Genomic DNA, 25,064 nt, shown 5'->3' on the forward strand with positions numbered 1-25,064 from the left:
CACAGTGAGTTCTCCCCCTCACCCCCCCCATAGGTGAAATTATATAAATGTCTTACTAGAAAAACATTCCACAATCCTTCATTATTAGAGGGAGATACTTTAGAAAACTAACCCAGAGTCCAGACACTCAGGAGGAAGCAGTGATGTGTCCTTGCCAAATGTGAATGGATCCAATAGATGACATCACATGTTTGATGGCACAGATTGAAAAGTTCACCCCCAACATCTCATAAATAAAATGGAAAGCATTTCCTCAGCTCCTTCATCTCATACACTTTACTAGATGTGAACTTGCCTCTCTATATGACCATTAGCAGTGCTTAATTTGTGCCTTAATGCTAAGCCCCAGCACCTTTGGCAGTTCATATACCAGGCACCTCTGGGCTTGCTGCATCAGTTATGAAAGTAAAATATTGCTTGAGCCCTGGCACCTAATTGCGTGAGCGGTGTTACCTCTTTAATTACAAATTAAGCACTGGCTGTTAGTGCCACTGAAGGTTACAGACACATGAACCATTTCATACAAAATAAGAAATGCCCTCTAAACCTCCACTCTAAACTTGAACTGAACCCAGACTGAACCTTTTGTGAAATCTATACTAGTCTGAGCCACTTTGTTTATTTTTGCACTGGTAATTCCAAAACCCCATGACAGAGGTTGTTCTTGCAATCTTTCCAGCCCAGTTTTACTAGACCAAGAGGTTCAGATATGGATTCACACTGTGGAGTGATCATCTGAACTGAACTTTTCAACCTCCTAAAGTATAGTTCTAAAAATTTCATCTGTAAAAGAGGCATTTATTGTTTATTTTATCAAAGGCATTTATTAAGTCACCTCTCAGTTACTTCAGATCAAATGAGATCAGTTGACTCTTAAAAATGTTTTGTTCACCTAACTACCAACCCTGCAAACTCAACCTTGGTTGAGAGTCCTGCTGAGGTCGTTCTTTCTCATGCATCATCACTGAGAATATTCTGCGAGTTAAATTAGGGCCTCAGTTACAAGTGTGCAACCCCAGTATTTTTAGGTTGAGGCCTGAGTGACACCTTTGCTACCCCATTGCCTTCAGTGGATTTACACAGATATAACTACTGGCACTTAGTAAATAATTCTGTTGATAATGTTTGAAAAATAATAGAATCCAGCTTACCTCTCCCAGAGCTGTGTGGACTCTCCAGTGGTGCCAGGAGTAAAACATAGTAAACGCTTAATTTGGTTGCTGACATACAGCTATGACTATTAATGTAATCAGGGAGCAGATTTGCTGAGATACGAAGGTGATGTTTTTACATAACTGTTTTTCAGAGAAGAACTGCCCTTTAAAGTTAATCCATCTGTTTAGTTGATAAGACTTTGGCCTGACCAGTTAGTGAAAAAAAGTCCTGATTTTAAAAGATATCTTTTTTTTTTAGTTTAGTTTATGGTATGATTTGATGACTTGTGAAGCAGTGCATGGAATTATTAGTTCTATGAGCCTTAGCAGCTCTGTAGGAGAGTAATTCAACATCAGGTGCCCTGTGCTATACATATAAAAGGAAACTTTGCAAAAAGAAAAGGAGTACTTGTGGCACCTTAGAGACTAACCAATTTATTAGAGCATAAGCTTTCGTGAGCTACAGCTCACTTCATCGGATGCATTCAGTGGAAAGTGTAGAAGATCTTTTTATACACACAAAGCATGAAAAAATACCTTCCCCCACCCCACTCTCCTGCTGGTTATAGCTTATCTAAAGTGATCACTCTCCTTTGTGCTGGAAATGGCCCAACGTGATTATCATACACATTGTAAGGAGAAAAGGAATACTTGTGGCACCTTAGAGACTAACCAATTTATTAGAGCATAAGCTTTCGTGAGCTACAGCTCTGTAGCTCACGAAAGCTTATGCTCTAATAAATTGGTTAGTCTCTAAGGTGCCACAAGTACTCCTTTTCTTTTTGTGAATACAGACTAACATGGCTGTTACTCTGAAACCTGTCATTGTAAGGAGAGTGATCACTTTAGATAAACTATTACCAGCAGGAGAGTGGGGTGGGGGGAGGTATTTTTTCATGCTTTGTGTGTATAAAAAGATCTTCTACACTTTCCACAGTATGCATCCGATGAAGTGAGCTGTAGCTCACGAAAGCTTATGCTCAAATAAATTGGTTAGTCTCTAAGGTGCCACAAGTACTCCTTTTCTTTTTGCAAATACAGACTAACACGGCTGTTACTCTGAAAAGGAAACTTTCACACCCAGTCCCCTACAGTGTGTATCTGGACAGAGGTACTAATTTCAGGGGTTGAGCTGCTAGTTTTGATAATGAATCCACTTGTGGGAAATTCATTGCAGTAACCATTGTTTTATTGTTCATATTTCAACAATCCAAAACTTTTCTCTGAAAGCTTTTAATTTGCCAGTAGAGAGGAGGAATAATTGATTTTACCTAATACATGGGTGTCAGAAGGTGGAAGGGTCACATGAACACAAACTCTGTAAACTCGGGGAAGGAGGATGATTTACTCATGTCTGAATAGCTGGGAAGATATAGGAAAATGTTTCCTTTTTCACAGGGAAAATCTTAATTTTCATCCTTCTTTAGCAGTCACAGCTTCTCACCAATGGCTGTAGATTGAGCCTTTTCCCTCACTCAATAGATCTGTATTTCAAGAAATGTCATTTCTACAGCAGATGCAAAAAGCCAGAGTCCCATCAACCTGTTGGCACTGGTGTGCTGCTTGCTGCACTAATATATGGTATGTGTCTTTGGCTTATCAGAATTCAGAACTCTGGAACCCATTTTGCCTGCTCCCAAAAATGGCTTGACCAGTAGCATGAAGCCTGCTGAATATTTACTGCCATTAACAACCCTCTCCCTCAGCCAGGCCAAGGAGACAGGACCCCTATCGAGCCCTCACCTTTTAAAGGGTGATGATTGGAAGGAGAGCAATGGAAGGGTATGTATGTGTTAAGGTCATTGGAGCAGGGATGGCCTTTTTTGTTTGGTGATTGTACAGTACCTCCTACAATGGGGTCCTAGGTGCTACTGTGATACAAATAATAACTAACAATAAAAATAATGAACTTCCTCTGTCAGGGACCCTCTTCCCAGTTTGATTAGGTTAAAGAGTCAGGCATTCACAGTGTATTTTCTCTGAACAAAGGAGAAGCAGAAATTATTGTCTGGGAAATAGTGATAAGGTTAAGTAGGATGAGTTCTCTGTTTCTTACGTGAATTCAGAGGTGGTGCAAGTTACCCACTGGTGAGTGTGAATTACATGTTGAGAAGGTGGAGGCAATTTCAACAATCCAAAATAATATTGGATTGTAATATCGGAAGGAACCGAGAGGGTGTGTAGGATACTGGCCTGTCTACCCAGTCCAGGAAGGAGTGGCTCCCCGGAGTCTGGGTCAGGTCCTTTTCTCAGGGCTTCAGCTTTATTTCCTCCAAATAACATAAATCCAGCATCTCAGTTGTCCCTTCCCTTCTAATGCAGGGGCCTATCCATTCTCCGCAGGTTCCCACTCTACCAGCCACCTTGTCTGAGAGTCACCGTGCTCCCGGGCCTGCAACAGGAACCAACCTGCTTCCTACAGCTCTCTCCTCTTTACTCATGGGCTTCCTGCCAGAATCTCCCTGCTCCTTGCAGCTCTCCACCCTAACGCAGCTACTTGCTGGCTTTTATAATCACCTAATCTCTAGCTTATCAGTCTGAGCTGAGAGGTAGCTGACTTCACCTGTTCCAGGTGATGCAAGGCCCAACAGCCCTTTGAGGGCCAGCGAGGATGTAAATTAAAACAGAGGAGCTTGCTTTTCCTGACATCTTCCTGTTAGCTGCTTGTCTTCCTGTGACCCCTAACTGTCCCACCCACTTGCTTTCCATCCACTCGCAGTAACTTAAAAACATGAAAATTACACCGCCTATGAATCTGGCCAAGTACCTTTTCTGTTTAATTATATGTGGGGAGGGCAATTACTTCTGAAACTATTGGGGTGTATATTGAAGTGTATCAGTGTTTGTGATGTACCACAGTGTTTCCTGCTTTCTGTATCATTTGTGTACCTTGGTGTGTTTGTGTTGTGTCCAGATCCATGTCACAATATCGAAGTCAGCTCAGGAGAAAATGCGCCAGAAGCAAAAGAAAGAGATGGAGCTTCTGTACAGCGAGAGGGAGAAGGAAAAAGAGAGAGAGAAGGAAAGGTCCCTGCAGCTCCATGAGCAACTGCAGAACGTTGACCCAGGTGTTATTGCTCAGGAAGGTAAGTGGCTGCTAATGGCTATAGACCTGGTTCTCCACTGCCTCACACCTTGTTTGGGCATTGACACCTGTGCAAAGTGAGTGAAAAATTCTGCTCACTCCAACTGGTAGCATGTTAAACCTACTGTTCACAGGTGTAAATGAATAGTGTGTGAGGCACTGGTGTGTCTGACCCTATGAATTAGGGTCACTATATTCCATGCTTATAACCTGAGCTGCAGGGCAAGAAGATCCCTTTAGAGCAGGGGTAGGCAAACTTTTTGGCTGGAGGGCCACATCTGGGTATGGAAATTGTATGGCGGGCCATGAATGCTCATGAAATTGGCGGTTGGGGTGCTGGAGGGGGTGAGGGCTCCAGCTGGGGGTGCGGGCTCTGGGGTGGGGCCAGAAATGAGGAGTTCAGGGTGCAGGAGGGTGCTCTGGGCTGGGACCGAGGGGTTTGGAGGGTGGGAGTGGGTTCAGGGCTGGGGGCTGGGGCGTGGGATGGGGTCAGGGGTGCAGGCTCCAGATGGCTTTTACCTCACGCAGCTCCAGGAAGCAGCAGGATGTGCCCCCTCCAGCACCTATGCGGAGCACAGCCAGGCAACTCTGCACACTGCCCCGTTCGCAGGCGCCGCCCCTGCAGCTCCTATTGGCTGCAGTTCTGGGCCAATGGGAGCGGTGGGGGCAGCGCTTGGGGCGGGGGCAATGTGCGGAGCCCCCTGGCTTCCCCTACGCGTAGGAGCCAGAGGGGGGACATGCCACTGCTTCTGGGAGCCATGCAGAGCCACGGCATGCTTGGAGCAGGACAAGCCCTGGACCCCGCTCCCCAGCGGGAGCTCATGGGCCAGATTAAAATGTCTGAAGGGCCAGATGTGGCCCCTGAGCCATAGTTTGCCCACCCCTGCTTTAGAGAAATAACCATAATTTCCACAGGGATTTTCTATAGAGAAATCCCACACAATTACCCCTCCCTCTAGACATCATTGCAAATTTCCCTATTGCTGAGGAGGCTGGATGAAACTCCGGTCAGATCCTGTCAGGACTGCTGGCTCAGTCAGCTGGAGACATCACTCTAAAGATATGGGAGACTGTCTCTCTACCAAGGTGTGGCTGACTATTTTCCTGACAAAGTGCTCCCAGTCTTGCTGCCTGAGCCAGCTTAGACACGATGATCTCAGGTACTTACATACCTCATCATTGTAGTATTTGAGCGCTTCACAGTCTTTAACAGTCTGAATAAAGACTGGGAGTGGATGGGTCATTACACAAACTAAAAACTAATTTCCCCATGCTAATTTCCCCCTACTATTACTCATACCCTGTCAACTGTTTGAAATGGGCCACTCTGATTACCACTACAAAAGTTGATAATAGCCCGCTTCAACTGAATTTTTTTGTTAGAATTGGTAAGGCAACCCCCATCTTTTCATGTACTATCTCTGTCTCTCTCTCTCTCCTGTATTTTCCACTTCATGCATCTGATGAAGTGGGTTTTAGCCCATGAAAGCTTATGCCCAAAAAATTTGTTAGTCTCTAAGATGTCACAAGTACTCCTTGTTGTTTTTATTTATTTATTTATTTATTTATTTATTTACTTATTTTATTTTCACTCCTATAAGGAGTTATTAGCCCCATTTGATATATGGGAGAGACTGAGGCACAGAAAAACTAAGTGACTTGCCTATGGTCATATAAGAAGCCTGTAGCAGGGCCAGGCATTGAATCCTGATCTCCCAAGACCCAGACTAGTGTCCTAACTACTGGACTATTCTTCCTTTCTAACAATAATGACAATGATACTACTAAGCACTTCTGTAGTGCCTTTCATCCAAGACTTCAGATCATTTTACAAAGGAAGGGGGAATATTATTATTATTCTTTTGCAGATGGATAAACTGATGCATGAGGTGACTTACCCAAAGCCACACAGTGAGTCAGTGGCAGAGTCAGGAACAGAATGTGGAGTTCCTGTCTCCACAGCCCCAAGGTCTATCCAATGCTGCCTTACAGATCAAACCTATGCCTATCATTGTAGCACAGCCTGCCATAATGAAGACAAACTAATTGTGTCCAAAAATGCTTTTAATCATGTTATGATCCGGAGGAGTTTTAATAGAATTGTTTCTAATTACAATACGAAGAAAGATCCTGCTCACGCAGTAACACAAATCACCCCCTACACGCACTCCTGAGAAGCTTATGTTTTAGAGGAGCACTGAAGCTGTTACAAAAGTAGTTCACGTTTTTAAAAAAATGTACTAGAGCATGGCTTACTGACTCTGATTTAATTGTATCTGATAGGCTCTGATTGTGCTGCGGCACAAACTCTAAAGAGTGCAGCAGCAGAGAAAGTTGCAAGTCAGCACTGAGCACAAGGGCATTATAAAGGTTATGTTTACTTTTTATTATTACTATTTGGTGGAGTGAATTTAATGCTGGTGAGAAGTGCTAGAATGACAGCCCCAGCGGCATAAATCCTCTATTCATCCCCAAAACAAGTGGAGGAGAAGAAATGGAAAGCTTAACTTCCCTCAGCTCTGGTAGAAGGTACTGCTGTATTTTAGTCATTGTTCCTAGTAATGCAGTTTTCAATCATGTTGTTTCTGCGTGGGGGGGCAATTAAGAACAGCGCTGTAGTACTTTTAAATAAGGGACACCCCTTCACCAATGCGCCTTCCCCCATTACCAATCCCTGGAGCCATCCAGTGCATCACTCTAGAAAAATGCTGACACCCCAAGTGCTCTTTCAGTCCCCACAGGTTTTGGCCCACTTAACACCAATGGGATCATCTCCATTACACCCAATGTGAGCAACCCATGCAGAGCCAGCGTTGGCATGGCCTTAAAGAAACGGGTCAACAGGCCATCTCTGCCTAGCATCCCCATCATCAATCATGACAGCAGCTTCATGCGGCACTCATCAGGTGAGACTTGCTGTGTCAGTGGGGTCACAAAGCTGTCATCACAATCTCAGGTGTTCTGTTCCCCTGGGAGTGAGGACTGGATACAGTTTAAAGCACAAATGGACTGAATTCTGCTCTGTTTCATTGGTATAAATCCATAGTAACCGCAGTCTAGTCACTCCAGACTGAGTGAAACTGAAGTGGGCATTACTTATGTAGCCAGTGGGAGTTTTGCGTGAAAACAAATTTAATAGGGGCCTCAGGATATGGCACTTTACCCATTTTGAATTTCTAAAGTGTAACATTGTTTTTGGTTGTAAGATGACATCATAAAAGGGAGATGAATGTATAAATCCAGAAAAGCTGTTGTTCACTTCCTCCGAAATCACTGAGCTCAACTGCAGCCAGTCAGGATGAACTCATTTGCATATGTGATCTGATTGGTTGCTCATTGTCATTGACCTCTGAGCAGCTGCCTATCACACTGCATGACTTTTCAACCAATCATTATCCAATCACTCTCAGCGGTGGCAATATTGCCTAATACCATTGCAGCCAGAGGTGGTTGGAGACACTCAGCTTTGGCGTCATGCCTAACGCACCACAAACTGCACAGTATTATTATGTCCTATAACTTAAATATAACAGGTGATGTATGTGGGATGCTGCAGGGTGATACTGAAATTGTTTTTTCCCCCTGCAATTAATGGATAACAGACAGTGGGGGTACATAGTGACTCTGTTCTTTCTTTGTTTGATAGGAAGCTTTTATTTTATTTAGCCTACAACCATAGGACTCTATTGTGATTCTATTAAATCTTGCAAGCTAAGAAGGGATAGGCTGGGTTGGTACTTGGAAGGGAATCTTTTATAGAACACCTTTCTATGTAGGAGGGGATTTTTTAAAATGGTTGGCATTAAAGTTAATGGGGTTTTTACCGTTGACCAGTGGGAGCAGAGTTAGGCACAGAGTGCTTTTGAAATTCTCAACTTTAGTTTTTGTACCGTATATATCCTACAAACCCTAAGGACTACATATAAACTATGAGATCCTATATTTCATATATAGATATCCCCTTCAGAATCTACATTCCACCTAACCTCGACACAACATTTGCACTTTTAGAAGTCAAAAGTTTTCTCATATACAATTTAGAAGAGAAAATTTTGGCCTAAAGATATTTAGGCGTGAAATTTTTTTACTTCTAGCACTTCGGATGACAAATGGGCTTTGTGACAAAATACATTTATCATGTAAAATTTAAGATGACTAGTATATTCATCATCAACCACATTTGCTAACACTGAATCTTTTTACCTACAGTTCACATTTGGAAGGTTTTCTTTGAAACCGTAAGGGTTAGAAATTGTTTCCTATTAAAAGAAAGCTTAGATTCTGCACAGTCTATGAACAAATATATTTGATAAGACAAATGTATTCTACCCCACAATCCCTGATGTACAGTCAGTGGATAGCTCCTAAAGAACAGAAATATGTACAAGACTCAGACATTTATGAAAATCCCTGAATAATCACATTCCCAATGGTATGTTAAAATATACATATATGTGAATTATCAGACTTCCATAACAAGCTGCTGTCCAGTGATAAGTTGTTGAAAAATCATTAGGATAGTATTATTTAATTTATTTGTATTACTATAGCACCCAAGAGCTCTAGTGATGGACCAGAATCCCACTGTGCTAGGGGCTAAACAAAATACTGTGAAAAACCATGGGCCAGGTCCTCCATTGAAATCAATGAAGCTATGCTGATTTATACCAGTTTAGGATGTGGCTCATATTTTTTGGTCTCCTTGTCATTAAAACAGTTATGATCCTAAGCTTCTGAAACTCATTAAAAATGAGACTGCCCATTTTAATGGTAGAAAAATTCAGACCAATAGCAATTTCAGCTAAGAAGTTAGAAGAGGCAGAAGACAAAATAAGCCCCACAATGGAACCTTGGTTGCGACCTTAACTGTGGACTTGTGACCAGCACCTGCCATATTGATATCTGTGTGTTTGATTTTTCCATACAGCTAACTCCCTGCCAGCAAACACTCTGGATCCTCCAGAGGGGGAGGAGGAATCTGAAAGTGGGGAAGCCTTGGAGATGAGACCCTTCTCTCACCCAGAGCAAGGGCTGGTTGATGCTCTCAAGTGGCTCAATAGCAATGACTGGTAGGGAAACACTCCACCGTCAACTCCCTCCTTCCCCTCAACATAAAGGTGTGAGTGGTTGCCTCCTCCAGAGCTATGCTCAGTTTCTCTTTCAGGATCAGGAGCTTGGAGGGAACCAAGTAAAGCCAATCTTCACAATGCAATTGCTTTCCAGTAGATATAAGCAAGGGAAAGCTCTCCAGCCTGGTTCTCCTGCCCAGGCTGTAATGCTGCTTATGGCTAACAGCAGGTTAACTTCATTCATTAACCTTCTCCTTTGGCCATTTGTGTAGCCACAAATAGTAATTACAGAGAAGAGATTAAAATTATAGGATAATCAGAAGATACTCCTGCCAGAAGCCTGTGTTCCCTATGTGTCATATCCCTGCATTGACTCCCAGCCAAAGGAGATGGAGACCACTTCAGTAGTCATAAAGGCAGAAGTAGGGTTGGCCCTACAATTTGCAGGGCCTCAAGCTGCTGGGGGAGGTGGGATTGAGTCATCATGAGTTGCCTTCCACTCTGGTCTCATTGCTGGAAGCATAGGGAAGAGAACTGGGACTCTTCCCCTTAGCCTTGCTACTGGTAGCAGGGTGGGAGGGTGTTCATTTCAAAAACTGCATCCTCCCCTAGCTCTGCAAGTTATAGATCTGTGAGTAGGGCCCAAGCAATCAGTTGCATTGCTTGTGATTAAGGTAAACTCTAGGATTGCAATGCATACTGAGAAGGGAATTGCTCTGCCTATAGTCTCTCTAGGGCAAGATTTTTGGGGAGAGGAGCATGGGGTGAGAGGAGTCATTTATTAGGAAGCCAGGATCATCAGAATAAGAACTTTCCTCACTGACTAACAGGGGCACAAACAATGATATTTAACTGATGATCACACTATACTGGAATTAGCCATAGAGAGGGAAGAGGGGAGGGGAGAGGGAAGAGGGGAGGGATAGCTCAGTGGTTTGAGCATTGGCCTGTTAAACCCAGGGTTGTGAGTTCAATCCTTGAGGGGGCCATTTAGGGAGCTGAGGCAAACACTGGGGACTGCTTTGAGCAGGGGGTTGGACTAGATGACCTCCTGAGGTCCCTTCCAACTTTGATATTCTATGATTCTAAGAGAACATTCATGGATTCAGAAGCTATAGAACCAGATTCTGATCTCAGCTACGCCAGTGTAAATCCAGAGTGAATCCATTCAGTTCAGCGGAATTACTCCAGATTAACAATGGTGTAACTGAGGTCAAAATCTGCCACCCTGCATATGCTTGTATAAACACAGTTATTTGATTTTATTTTAAACCCCTTTACTTTAAACTTTCTCTTTCTCATCTGCTTCTCTTTCCTTCTCACCTCTAATCCTCCACTACTTTCTTCTTCTTTTCTTTAACAATTCCCCCCTATCCACACACAGAAAAAATGAAGGCTTTCTCTATTAAGTTAAATCCATGTACCCCATTTCTGCTGCGGCTGTCGGAGGAGGCTGTGCTTCTTGTCATTCACCAATAGGTGGCACTGTTAATTCAGTGAGCTGAGTCCTGAAACAAACTGGCAACATTAATAGGGGTTATAGAAGAAAAATGCAAGTTATGTCTCCTGAGTCTAAAGGGAGATGGAAAATCCATAGTCTGCCATGAAAATCTCTAGTTTTCTCCAGGATTGAGTCTATCATGTGGAACTAGTAAATCAATCGTACACCTTCCTCCGGCTTAGGTCACTGGGGAATTGCACACACAGGCTTCTGAAAGCATTTTTTTATTAGTAGTTTAAAAAATTAATAGGGAGTTTCTCAAAAATCCAGCACCTTTGCTTTTAGTGTCCTACTTGTGTGGGTTCAAGGGTCTATCCCCAGGTTGCAGGTGTGTGAAAGTGTGTTTAGCACAGTGCTATGCGAGACCAATGATTTGTCTCTTCTGTGTCTGTCTGTTTTGTAATTGCTTCTCAGGTCACTGAAGGAGAAAGGACTTTTCAGCATCAAATGCCTGGCTATCTGCCATTCAGAAGTCCTCTTTTGTCGACTTCATGATGTTTCCTTGGCAGTTACCAGAGAGGTAAGAAATTTGTTTTAAATGTATGTCCACACAGTGTATAGAATAAATGTGTGTGTGTGTTTTATCTTTATTTATAAATTTGCAGGAAACTGGACTAGATGTCCTCTTGAGCTCCCTTCCAGTTCTATGATTTGCTCTGTGTCTCTCTCTAGCTATTTTTATATCTATGTCTTTAGATCTCTGTCAGATATCTACATCTATATATACAACATCTATCTATCTCTATCTATGCCTACAACAGAATGCAGTGTCTCTCTCTCTCTCTCTGTCACCTCTTTGAATTAGGTATTACCATTATATATTGTACAAATGGGGAAACTGAGGCATGGAAAAGCTGATTTGCCAAAACCAGGCTGCATCATTGTCAGTCAGGATTATTAAACTCTGGCATTTTGGCTCCCAGGTTTATGCTCAGTCCACTAGACCATGTTTCTGTCTCTCTCTCTCTCTCTCTCTCTCTCTCTCTCTCTCAGGGGTCCCTGCTGACCTTTTCTCCCTCTTCCTTCCAGTGCCTGTTTTTAGTGCCTTGCTCCATAGAAATGTTTCCCCTCCTGCTTAAGACACAAATATCTCCTTGCATATCTAGAGCTCTGGAGCATGTGTGTTGGACTCCATGAGCCAGCCAGCCTTGGGATTCCAGGGCAGTCATCCATGACTGCTCTGAACATCTTTACTTTTTATTTGATCAGTTAATTGAGAGATTTTATTGTGCTAGACTCTTCAATGAGTTAACAGCAGCTGCAAGTTCCAATTCAGCACTTGTTTGTGGCCTGCACAGCTGATTGTCCTATTACTAGGTATGGTTTGCCAAGCACACTAAACCTTCTTCCATCTGCAACAAACAATGAGAGTTGGTTCACTTCTGTAAACTCCAATCTCCATCTTCTGTCTGCAATACAAAGATCTAGCAGGCTTGAATAATAGGGGGTTAGAGGGCTACAGAGCTTATAGGTCACTGCGTTCAGATCCGCAGGATTCAAACCCCCTCCCCCCCTTGAAATTCAGGGATGTGGGAGGCAGATGTTCAGACTATAATTTGCAGCTCAGGCTCTTCTCTGATTCTTACCTCAATGTTATCTTTAGGAAGAGGTACCTTTCTCTCTTCCTTGCAGAAGCTCATATGCAGAGATATGGGTTCATCTTTCATTTCACTCCTGTCCCAGATTTTACTTTCACAGTCCAGAAATTGCATTTTCTGGGGCTTGCATTGAACCCTTTATAGCAGGTGTGCACAAACTAATGGACCCTCCGAGCTGCATACAACAATCTTCAGAAGTTTGAAAGCTGAGGCATGCTACTGGGTCTTGGAGCTTCAGCCCTGCAGGAGGCGCCTGCCCAGGCTTGGGGTTTCAGCCCTGCTCCTGGTAAAGCCCCGGGCCCTGGCACGCATACCCCGCGGGGCAGAAGCCCCAGCAGATGCTTTCCATAGGGCTGAAGTCTGAGATCCCCCCTTCCTGCTGGGCAGAAGCCAGAGGTGTGTGAGGGGGACACATAGGGGTCATGTTCCCCCCACCCCCAAATTTTTGGCAGGGTTTGCTGGCCTCATTTGGTCACATGGTGCCACCAGGGCCCCTCCATGCACAGTGGCTGCTGCATCTGGAAAGCTGGGATCTGTGCCTTGGCTGGAGGCAGTAACAAACAGCTGGGACCTGCAGGGAGAACTGCTGCTTTTGCTGCTGCCTCTCCCTAAGGAGCTAAAGCCAGAGGCCCTGCCCTGCAACTCCCAACTGTTTGCCGCTGCCTCACCATGCAGAGCTAACACCTGGGAGCTCAAGGGATGAGGCTGTTGAAGGAAAGAAGGGGTGTGTGCCTTGGGGCTGTAACTCAAGCTGTTGGGGGGGGGCAAACCTTTACACTGTGCCAACCCACTCTCAGCTGGCACCAGTTGTCTTTGGCAGAAGCTTTGAGCTCCCCCCCCAGCTCCCCGCCCAAGTCTAGTAGGTGGAGAATGAGGGGGGAGGGGCCTCTGGGAGCCGCACTTTAACTATAAAAGAGTCCCATGCAGCTCACAAGTCGCAGTTTGGCCACCCCTGCTTTATAGAAATAACATAGGCTATTAAGATGGCTAGAACCATTGGACCATCCCCTGCCTTTGGGCAGCACCAATCTATCTTTCAAAAACAATGCTGTGAACTCTCAGCAGCTGATCCATTCCAGTCTATGGGATAAGGCTTTGTCATTGGGGCCCAATGCACAATAATGCTGAGCACCTGGATGCCCACTGACTTCAGAGGGAATTAAGGGTGCTCAGCATCTTGCAAGATCAGAACTTTATGAAGCTAATTTCTCCAAAGTGCTTTACCAATCCTAATGAATCCTCAAAACACGCCTGAGGGAAAAAGGGGTGGAGAGAGGGAGGGATTATTTTCTCCATTATGCAGATTGAGAAACCAAAGCAGAGACGTTAAGGGCTCAATACTGCCTTCTGTTGTGCTGAATGTTCCTTACTCCACAAGCAGTTCCATTGAATCAGGCCTTAAGTGATTTGCTCAAACCCACAGAAGGAGCTGGTGTCAGAGCCAGGGGTAGTTCTTTGCTTCCAGTCATATGCTTAGACCAATAGACTACATTTCACCTTTGATGTGGTATAAAAATCTGGTTTCCCCTTGGCCCCCTAGATACATGCAGGTGGATCTTCTTTCTAAGCTGACTCCTGTGTCCTACTCATAACTCTTCCTCCTCCAGGTTAGCAACCTCCGCTCAAAGGTGTCTCGCTTTGCTATTAGCACCCTTGGCGAGCTCTTCAGGACCATGAAGAAGCAGATGGACCAGGAGGTTGAGGAGATTGCCCGGGTCCTGCTCCACAAGACAGGGGATTCCAGCGAGTTCATTCAGAAAGCAGCTGATCGATCCCTGGGCATCATGGTGCGGAGTGTGACTCCCATGCGAGCAATGGCTGCCCTCATGGCCGGTGGAGTAAAGTATGTGACTCTTCCCTTGTCTGAGCTCTGCAATCTGACTACTTGCTTTGTGGGGAACGAGAATGGTGAAGAAGGAATTCCTTCTGCTCTGTGGTATTTCACTGCCGCTACCCATTTACATCTCCAATTATCAGGTCACCACATTGTGATGACCTACCTTCTAGCACAGTCCATCAACATTGCCCAGATGCTGTGGTGATGGGGATGTGATAGATCAGTGCAGAGCCCTGCGATGTGCTCCCTCCACTCTCCAGGTGGTGGGACCACAGCAGTTCTGGTGTGTGGCCAAAACCAAGTCTCCTGCTTAATGACCATAGAGCGCTAATCATGGGGCCACTGGGACAAACCACACATCATCAGGGCATTATTAACAAGAGAAGCAGGGACCAGACATATGTATGGCTAGAGTGTACCCACAGGAGAAACGGCATGGTTTGGCAGGGACCTGCCACACAGGGTCAATTCCTGAGAGTCTCCCATCATTGCCTTTAAAAACTTCACTTTCAGTTCAAAATGCACAGCTGAGCATCACCAAAATGCCAGCTTCAGTTCAGTGTGGCATATTTTCTTGGTCTTGAGATACAGACTTTTGTGGGAACCACTAAGCTGGCACCACTTCAAGGTGATGGTACCATACCTGGTGCTTTCAAACAAGTGCTATTCATTCCAGTAAATGAAGGTCTGGCTAAAACTGTTGGTGAGATACATGTCTGTATACCTTCTGCAGCCCTGAAAACATTAAAACACCAAATGCTCTAGGCATATCCAGGCAGAGGCTGTGTTGATGAATATACTATAGCACTGTCCCTCATTGTGGTTTTATGTCTCTGACCATTCAATGGGCTGCTGGATATGGTGAACTAAGTCTAAATGCTAGTGCACCAATATCTGTGTCAGAAAGGCATAATTGCACCTCCTCTCCCTTTCTGGGTTAATCTCAGCAGGAACCCCAAGGACCAAATGTGCCATGGAGACTTAATTCCCCTCTCATCCTTATAGGTGGTCCCTCTGTAACATAGTGGTTCTGTGTTTATAAATGGATACTGTGATCACTAATAGCAGGGTCCAAAGAGAGGATAAGAGACCTGCTACTACCAACAATTAAGGAGCTCTCTCTTGGTCAAGTGGCAGAGGCCTGTGGTTTTGGAGATGAAGGGCCATATAGACATGTACTGGTTTGATGTCTTGTCTTCAGCCATCGTAACCCCCCCGTTCGAAGGTGCGCCGCTGAACACTTATTGACTGTCATGGAACAGATTGGGGCCGAGAAACTTCTGTCAGGTACCAGAGACAACACAGAACTACTGGTCCAGACTCTGGTGAAGCTTGCTCAGGACTGCAATCAAGACACTAGGTAATGATGTTCCGTTCACCGCCAAGATGCAGTAACCTTTTGTGATCAGTAGCTGGCAAATAACAAACCATGACAATGCAAACTAAAGTAAAACAAATATAAGGAAAACAATGTAAAATAAGCATAAGGAAAGCATCCTTCCCAGCGTGTATATTGTTGGCTAAGGAAAGGTGCAGGATCCAGCTCGTATGGGTTATCAAGTAATAAAGATCCATTCAAGCATTTACATTGCATGAGGCATCCTTTATTCAAAAGGAATGCAATAGGACTAGTCCACCAATCAGTTTCATTTGGCTCCAATATGCACGTATGACTTTCTTGGGTATCTTTTGGGTGTTATGTAAAACTGAATCCCTGGCCACTTATGGTCATTGAAAGATCCCAGAGCATTTTTGTAAGATTAGGAGTGCTAGCACCCACTGTCCTGGTCAAATTCTGGTGGTATTGAATCAATGCATATTGCCTCCCTAAAGTCCCCTTGCAGTTTCTATTGGCTGTGATATTTATCACCTTCCACCCTAAACTATTGTGTGCTGTTGAACAGTTTCCATGTTCTACCACAATGGTAGCTGCTCTTTGGTCGTGAAAAACCCTCCTCTGCAATAATTTGTTAAAGCAGGTTAGACTCTTGCAAAATGAAAGCCTTTTTAAGGAACTAACTTGTTATGACCATTACACATCCTCATCAAAGGAAAATAGATTCCTTAATTATTTAGTAGATCTCCATAGAGTGAGAGGATATTTCCACATTGCTCTACTGCTCCATGACCTATTGTATGCAGCAGGCCATATTGTATAGTCATGACAATTTGAGGTAAATCTTATTCTTTATTTATATCTCTTCTGAGGGGATTAAAAATCCTTACAAAGTGCCACTAGCTTGTACTGAACATGGAGAGCATAAAATTTCAGTTTCTTTTTGTAATCCCTATCTGCCTCCTGGATAGATAAATGAAATGGTGATATTTTGAGATAAAATGTTCCTTCATTAATTTCTCCCCCTCCCCATGCTAGGTTTTACGGCCGGAAGATGCTGAATGTGCTGATGTCTCATCCGAAATTCGATGGGTATTTGAAACAGTCTCTCCCATCACATAATTTGCGGGATGTTATGGCAACAATAAAGCAGAAAGTAAGTGCTTAGTAGGAGGTATATCTCCTGTTTATATGTACTGAAAGAGCCTATACATGATCATGTACAACCTCTCTCTCTCTATCTCTTTCTCTGGCTCTTCTGGTTCATGGAAAGGAACTACAGATCCTGACCCAGTTTATCAGTTGGCAGTGAGGGAGGTAAAGTAGGTGGAATTATGGACACAAATAAGAAAAGAAAGTAGAAGAAAATGGTCTCCCTCACAGTTAGAAAGAAAAAGAGGGCAGGGGTGGGAGTAGTTCTCTTGAAAGTGTCAAACCTCTTTAATAGATAGGGAAGGAGATGTCCCTGGAAGATTTCCTAGAATAAGAGAGATGTGTCGCTGTCTTAATCGGAGCACATACCTACTCCAGTCAAAAAATACTAGCTCTGCACTCGTGCTGTGGAACGAGAAAGTGCTCCAAGAATCCCTACAGCCAGTAGAAAATCATCCTGATGAGCATGGGCTTTGTATTCATTTCTCTTCTAGAGAAGAACATAGGGTTGTCGAGGAGTTGGAAGAATGCCTCAGGTGGTATTCTCCCAGTATTCTGTAGGCCAGCGGTTCCCAGAGTTTCCTGCTCTTCAGCAGGCATCAGTTTGTGACTAGTTTTGCATGTGACCAGATCTAACTGACTGTCATAGGGTTTTATACTGCTGCCCATCACTGTAGCAGCTGAATGTCTCTCAGCTTGATTAGGATGGCAATGGTGAAGTCTCCAGTGGATTTCAGGGCATCTCTGGCTCTTCTCCCTGTTTGGGCTATAAAATTCTCTACACTCCCATCTGAAGAACACGGATCCTGGTTCTAAGCTGTGGTTTACACTGACTGTCATAAGAAATTATTTCCCATCTTCTCTCGCTTTTTATAGATGCATTTTTTATATATATATATATATAGGGGATGGAAGACAATGTATCTGAACATCCTTCTGCCAAAGGCCGCAGGGAGTCTAGGAACAGCAGCTTGACTACTTCCCAGGACAGTCTGCCTTCCAATGAAGGGTACTGAACATTTCTTTGTTACCATTTCATTATCTTTGAGGATGATGTGCATGATGGAGTTTTCAGCCTTATTCATCAATAAACTATCTCTAGTCTAGTCTGAATTTTTTGTAGCTATTTATAAGGATCAGATCCAAAGAGAACATTCCGGAGTCAGGTGGTTGCTGCTAGTCCTGTGGCAATGCCGCACCTGCTGTACTGGGGATCAGTGTTCAAGACAGGAACTTGGTCCTTTGTGCCCAGGGCTGGCAGTGGAGCCACCAGTGTCTTTTTTCTTTTGATAACCCAATGGATTTGTTCCACTGGGTTCAACGATGGTAAGAAGAAAGAGAGCATAAGCCTCACCATTGTGTTTAGAATTTTTCCCAGGTACGTGCTGGAATTAATGAGCCCGACTTATAAGGGCCTAGTCCCCAGCCCATTAAAATCAATAGGAATCTTTCCATTAACTCGGTGGACTTTGTATCAAGCCCTGAGAGAGGAACGGTCTGAGCACAGGACTGGGAGCCAGCACTGCTGGCTTCTGTTCCCAGCTTTGCTACTGATTCTCTGGGTGGCCTTGGGTAGATCACTTAAACCCCCCTTTGCTTCACTTTCCTAATTATAAACTGGAGGTAATGTTAACTAGATGTTGCTTCCTGTAACAATAATAAGCTCTGAGGCTGAGTTATTAGAGCAGGCTCGCACTATAACCAAGTGAGCAGGAAGCACCCTGAGAATGTGTGTGTCATTGTTATACTGAAAACGTTGTTACCCAAAGGTGACATTTAGTTTTTCTGTCCCAACACCAGGTCCAGATCAGACACCCTAGCACCAGCACAGCCGGTGGTTCGTCGCTCATCTCTCCGTAGTGTGGAAGCGATGGAGCAACTCAAGGAGTTGAACAAACTCCTGATGGCCAAGGAGTTTCAGACACGAATGGAGGGAGTGATGCTGCTGGTGGAGCACTGCAGGAACAACCCCCAGTTTGTCTCCGCAAACATCGTCCAGGTCTCAAGAGCCTTTTCTCTTGTTCCCTTTCCCCATGTACCCTGCCCAGGCTGCCCCCAGTACAATCAATTCCAATCCAATTCACTCTCCATCCAATTAATTCAGGCAAGGCTGGCACACCCTTACTCAATACAGTTAATTCAGCCCCTGCCTCCAATACAGTTAATTTAAGCCTGGCCCTATCTTTCTGCAAGGTTCCACTGCTGCTGCCCCCAAGAAGGTCTTTGCAGCTGCTGCTGCTTATGGCCCTGCTGCTTTCTGCCTTCTCCTCCCCTCCAAAGAGCCAGTGAGAGGGAGCCCAGCTGTCCAGAGCTGCTCACTGTTTTCCAGGAGCCGAGTGGGGAGGTTGGAAGGAGTAGGGTGGGCTGCTATATTTTTTCGTAAGAGAGGGCTGGGAGATGGGTGTGGGACCTCCTAGCCATGAAGAGCCCACCTCCAGCTTTGTGCCCTCCCTTCCTCTTCGGTGGATAATGTAGTGGCTCAGCCTGATCACTTCCTCCTCACCTCTCCTCTACCTGAAAAAAACAATCAGCTCCTGGGCTCCCATACTGGGACCCTCTCTCTGCCTCTTGAAGGGAAGGGGCACGGGGCTCAGAGCTGGAAGAGGAGGGTCTCCTCTCCTCTTCTACCACCCCCACAGGGAGCTGCTGCTGCTCTCTGTCCCAGGGATCACTGCCTGAGCATGTGGTGGCAGCAGGACAGGGAGTCAGAATCTGCTCTAATGAGGAGTGCATGATGCATTACACCTGGGAGGCCAGCCTGTTAGAGAGACTGATCAGACCCTGAACCACTTCTCAGACCCCTGCACTCCACCAACCCCAGGTTTTGTGAGGGTTGGATAAAACGAGACTTGGATCAGAACCAATCCTAGTTTGGTAAAGCCAAAGCTACCCCCAATTTGCCTCAGCTGTCTTCCCAAATGCTGCTGTTAACTGGTAATTGTGATTCTTCTACCCAAGCACTGAAATGACTCAAAGAAAGGCATATGTGGGGACCTTAAAGAGGTTGGCTGGCTCCCTTCAGTAAAAGGATTTCTGAACTTTATTGAGGAGAGATAAGTATTTTATCCCTCCCAGCCAACCCCACCCCAAATCCCCTTTCCCTAACACATTGGAAAATGAGAAGCTATTAAAGAAAGTAGAACCTGATTCTGCAAACAGTACTGTGCATAGTGCTTACTATTGTGAGCAGTGCATGGAAGTCCGGGAGACTTCTCGCAGTAGTAAGTGCTGACTTGGAATGAAGTGTTGGCAGGATCTGGCCCATTTTTTCTGCTTGCTGGAAGCCTCTGTTTCTACATTCCCTGCCAGCCCCAACAGTGCTGTACATCCTGATTTTGCTTTTTTATTTTTGAACAGATTTTTGATACTTTTTCCCTGAGACTTCAGGACTCCAACAAGAAAGTGAACCAGCATGCGCTAGAGTCAGCTGCCACCATGATCCCTATCCTCAAAGAGGGCTTACACCCAGTCGTGGTCTCCATGGTGACGGTTGTCACGGATAACTTGAACTCTAAGAATTCTGGGATTTATACTGCAGCAGTGAAGGTGTTGGACACAATGATCGCTAATCTAGGTAATATTTACTTCTTCCTGTTCCTACCGTGGGTATCCCATTGTGTGATACCTGTACAATTGCTGTTGCTCCATCTTGGAGTCAGTAAGCCACTTCTGGGCCTCAGATCAAACATTTCAGAGTAGTCCCTTAATTACCTCACTTGGCTGATGAACTCCACTCTGGTTTGAGAGAATGCGCAGCGGCTGTAGGGCTGTCCGTTAGCCTAGCAGCTTAAGTGTCCTGACTGAATTCTTCTAAATGGCTCTATAGATGGATGCTGTTTTTCACCAAAAACATGCATCTGGCTGCATTTCAGTGATTCTTCTCTCTTCTGTTTATGTTCTTAACCATACTCACACTCACAACCATAAACCACACTCACAATCATAACATCTGAGCTCTTTCCAGAAGTGCATGAAGTGATATGACTAACATCTATCATGTCTGCTTCTTTCCTTCTCCCCAGTGAGAAATTGTATAGGGATTTTTATTTTTATTTCATGTAATGTATTACATGTCTGCTGTGCTATGTCTATATTACCTCAGGCAAGATCAGAGAAGTATGTCTTGTGCTTGGAGTGGAAGATGGTGTGGTTTGTGGTGATTCTTAGTTTCTGCCTGACTTTGTTCCACTGTCTTGGAGCAGGCCCTGGAAAAGCTCCATCCTCTGTACTGGTGAGCTTTCCCCTTGCAGTGGACAGTTCAGCTGTACCTGAGGGTGGGAGTCCTGGAGTGGGGTCCTTCTCCCAGAATTTTATATGCTCTTTTAAGGTGTCCTAGGCCCACACCATTGAGTTAAAGATCAGGACTGAGATCTTGAGTTTGACATGTTACTGTATTTTGCAGCAAGCCAGCACAGTACACAGAGATCAGGTGATGGATGCCTGGCACAGATTGTGCCTGGTCCTGCATGTGTGTACAAGAGTGGGGTGCATCTTTTGTGCATCTGTACAGGGTCCAAGCACAAGCCCCCTCTTCAAGTGCAAAGACCAGAGGTCTCTAGTGTAATCAGCAGTGCTAGAAACCCAAAACGGGATGGGCAGGACGTGAGGCCATGACACAAGCCCCTTCCCCACCAGTTAGTTAAGCTGGCCTATTGCACGGGATGCAGAGTGCACTTTACAACTTCCGAAGTTGCTCTAGCATTCCCAGCGATATTGCACCTGCCTCACTTTCATTTCCTCCAGGTGCTCCTGCTGGGGTGGTGCACCTCCACACTGCCCCTTACAGCACTCTTAAAGCCACAACGTGCCCCGTAGCTTGGAAAGTGCTGTGAGATCCCTGTACACGAATAAAGCCCTCACCCTATATACATGTAAATTGGTGTCGTTGTTGTTCTACATATTAACCTCTGAGTGTTGAGTTTTTGGGCCATGCATTGGGACTCATTCTCTTGCACTCTCCCTCTCACAACTGATCTCAGATGCGCAGCCAGTATGTTCATCTTAGACAAACACAAACATCCATCTCATGCTGTCTCCCACCCACCACAGTTCTCAATCTGCCATGGTCCTAATTTTGGGATGAAAACCCAAAATGAAGGAGGAACAAAAGGAAAAACAGTAATATGGAATAATGTTTTAAAATGCTGTGAGATTAACTTTTCACCCTCTCAGCTAATATTTTCTCTCATCTCGGTTTTATAAGTCAGTGTTTCCTGATATTAATTATTCACAACAATAAATGTGAGCATGGAGGTCTGGATATCTGTTGGGGATGGGATATGGAGTTTTTGCCTCTAGGATACTAGTTCAAGTCAAGCCTGAGTCAGTAGTGAGTGAAAGTTGTTACTGTCAGATGGCTGCCTGATTGTCTGGACTGATTTGGCCAGTCTAACCCATTTGCCAGTGGATAGGTGTTTACATCACATTTGGCTTCACTGCTGGTAATTTCATTAGGGAGGGTTAAGACTGAGAGCTGGTGTACACTAGAAAATTAGATTGACCCAGCTTTGTCGCTCAGGGATGTGAAAAATCCACACCCCTGAGCAACGCAGTTATACTGACCTAACCCCCGGTGTAGACAGTGCTAGGTCGACAGGAGAGTTTCTCCTACTGACATAGCTACTGCCTGTTATGGACGTGGATCTTGTCAAGTGTAGAGTAGACCTGCTTGTAGTTAAGCAGACCTGAATCCCCATGTAAACCGTGCTAGGTCAACAGAAGAATTCTTCCATTGACTTGAGCTACCCTCTCTGAAGCAGGAGGATTTACTACAATAAGAGTACCCCTCATAGACTGAATGGGCCATAGAGACTGAATTACCCTCTCAACCATCTGGGTTAGGGTTGAGACACCTTGCCAGTGGATGGGGGTAGGTTGGGATGACGTTTGTGCTAGCACTGTTTTTGTTGTGCCTGTTCTGTCAACAGAGGCTTTCAGTCTCCAAGTTTGTCACTATGGCATATTATTACCAGCACTAAATTCTCACATGAAAATAAATAAAATATGAGATCAGAGCAGATGTGTGTGTGATAAGAGACGAGTTTGGGTCTGAAATGAGGGATGCCCCTTGTAATGAGGGTCACTAAGAGTTTTATACATTAAAAATCAAGCTGTTTTCCTTCTGCAGAGGCACAGTCTTATACCCTGTACAGGACTCATCTTCACACCTTGGTGGACTGCAGTTTGAGTGAGCTAGGTTTGCAAATCACTCACTAGGTGATGTTCAGAGGTGCTAAGCACCCATATTTTCCATTGACTTCAACTGGAGTGATGGGTGCTCAGCTCTTCTAAAAATGAGGCCCTTAGGCACAGATCCTCAAAGGTATTTAGTCACCAGCTTCCTAGAAGAAAAAGGTCAGAGTGGCAAAGTTTGAATCTGCATCCAAATTTCCCCAACATGTTAGAATTAATTGGATCTGGACTCTTAGTTTGGTTTGTTATAAAAATGGGGTTGAGCAGTAAAACCTGGTACTGAACATCCCTAGAGTGTAGGGACAAAGGGGTGCATGGATTTTGAGGTTATTTCTGGCCCATCTTGGCTTCCCAGGCAAGTTGCTTTGATGTTGATGTGAAGGGGACCTTGACCCAGCAGAGATTCTGCTGCACCGCCTCCTAGGAAGCCCTAAATTATGGGCCTTGACTGGTTCCTTCTCCTCTCTTCAGTTCATAAATATCTTCAACCCTTTCTCTTCTTTTTTTAATCTGAAATTTATGATTTGCCAAGTTCCTTACTAGAACAAACAAGTATAAATTCAGACCTAAATGATGGCTTGTTCCAAATGTTGTTCTGTATAGGGCGAGATTACTATTGCCAATAACTACATAACCAAGGCCTGTTGTAAATTCCCTTGCCATACAGATTTATTTCAGCTATAGAAATACTGCACTGGGTGAATATGCCTGAAATATTTAGCATGTTCAAGAGGCAGGCCTTAGAATGGAATTATTAACTCTCTTTGCACCAGCGATCCAGAGCTCTTGTATAGCTATTAGGATTTGCTCACTGCTTGCCTGTCGCTGTTCCTTTGTGCATGGAAATTGTTTTTAAACCATAAGGACAAGATTGTGTCTGAGTGTAAAGCAGAGAGAATTGTGTGAGGTCAGCACCACTGTGTTCTGGGCTCTCCACAGTAGGTGGTGGACCTAGACCCCCTCTCCACACCAGCCAGCAGAATTGAGGTGAGCATATACCTCACCCTTGTATTGCGGTATCCAGCAGCCATGATCCCTGTTGGTCTTGTGTCAAGTTTAAGCATGTTGTCTCTAGGAGCTTCTCCTCTCCCCCCGTGCACCCCAGGCTATGTCTTAAATGCAACACTATAACCTGTAAGCACTGGCAAGTGTCAGTACTGGAGCTGTGCAATACACATTTGTCTATGTTCATGTAGGTTTCAACTAGAGATGGGTTCAAGCTGCAAAGTTTTTAGTATTTTAGATCCAGGGTTTCGGTTCTGCCCATCATAAAGATATGAGCTATTTGCAAAATTCAGATCCGGAACTGAATCTTATACACCCCAAAATTCAAGGATCGGGGTTTTGATTGGGATTAGGGCTGTCAAACAATTAAAAAAATTAATTGTGATTAATTTTTTTAATTTACATTTGAAAATGTATTGATTTCAACTACGATACAGAATACAAAGCGTACAATGTTCACTTTATGTATATTTTTAATTACAAGTATTTGTATTGTAAAAAAACAAAAGAAATAGTATTTTTCAATTCACCTAATATAAGTACAGTAGCGCAATCTCTTTATCACAAAAGTTGAACTTACAAATTTAGAATTATTTACAAAAAACCTGCATTCAAAAATAAGATAATGTAAAATTTTAGAGCCTGCAAGTCCACTCAGTCCTACTTCTTGTTCAGCCAGTCGCTCAGACAAAAGTTTGTTTACATTTACAGGAGATAATGCTGCCCGCTTCTTGTTTACCATGTCACCTGAAAGCGAGAACAGGCGTTCACATGGCACTGTTGTAGCCAGCGTTGCAAGATATTTACATGCCAGATGTACTAAAGATTCATATGTCACTTTATGCTTCAAACACCATTCCAGGCTACATGCGTCCATGCTGGTGATGGGTTCTGCTCTATAACAATCCAAAGCAGTGTGGACCGACACATGTTCATTTTCATTATCTGAGTCAGATGCCACCAGCAGAAGGTTGATTTTCTTTTTTGGTGGTTCAGGTTCTGTAGTTTCTGCATCAGAGTGTTGGTCTCTTAAGACTTCTGAAAGCATGCTCCACACCTCATCCCTTTAGATATTGGAAGGCACTTCAGAGTCTTAAACCTTGGGTCGAGTGCTGGAGCTATCTTTAGAAATCTC

The 25,064-nt window shown here is 44.3% G+C and overlaps 1 protein-coding gene across 1 annotated transcript in view; it reads left to right on the top strand.

Moving 5' to 3' along the window:
* Positions 1–25,064, top strand: part of TOGARAM2 (TOG array regulator of axonemal microtubules 2) — a 95,279-nt gene that overhangs the window by 62,886 nt on the left and 7,329 nt on the right. Inside the window, exons 8-18 of the mRNA XM_084624165.1 lie at positions 2,758–2,936; positions 4,069–4,240; positions 6,972–7,145; positions 9,167–9,308; positions 11,224–11,329; positions 14,015–14,250; positions 15,446–15,604; positions 16,619–16,736; positions 17,638–17,741; positions 18,533–18,731; positions 20,090–20,306. Coding sequence (XP_084480291.1) covers positions 2,758–2,936; positions 4,069–4,240; positions 6,972–7,145; positions 9,167–9,308; positions 11,224–11,329; positions 14,015–14,250; positions 15,446–15,604; positions 16,619–16,736; positions 17,638–17,741; positions 18,533–18,731; positions 20,090–20,306 — 1,806 coding nt within the window. The remainder of the gene's footprint in view (positions 1–2,757; positions 2,937–4,068; positions 4,241–6,971; positions 7,146–9,166; positions 9,309–11,223; positions 11,330–14,014; positions 14,251–15,445; positions 15,605–16,618; positions 16,737–17,637; positions 17,742–18,532; positions 18,732–20,089; positions 20,307–25,064) is intronic.

Source organism: Lepidochelys olivacea, assembly GCF_965140295.1.
Source record: "Lepidochelys olivacea isolate rLepOli2 genome assembly, chromosome: 3".
NCBI classification, from domain to species: Eukaryota; Metazoa; Chordata; order Testudines; family Cheloniidae; genus Lepidochelys; species Lepidochelys olivacea.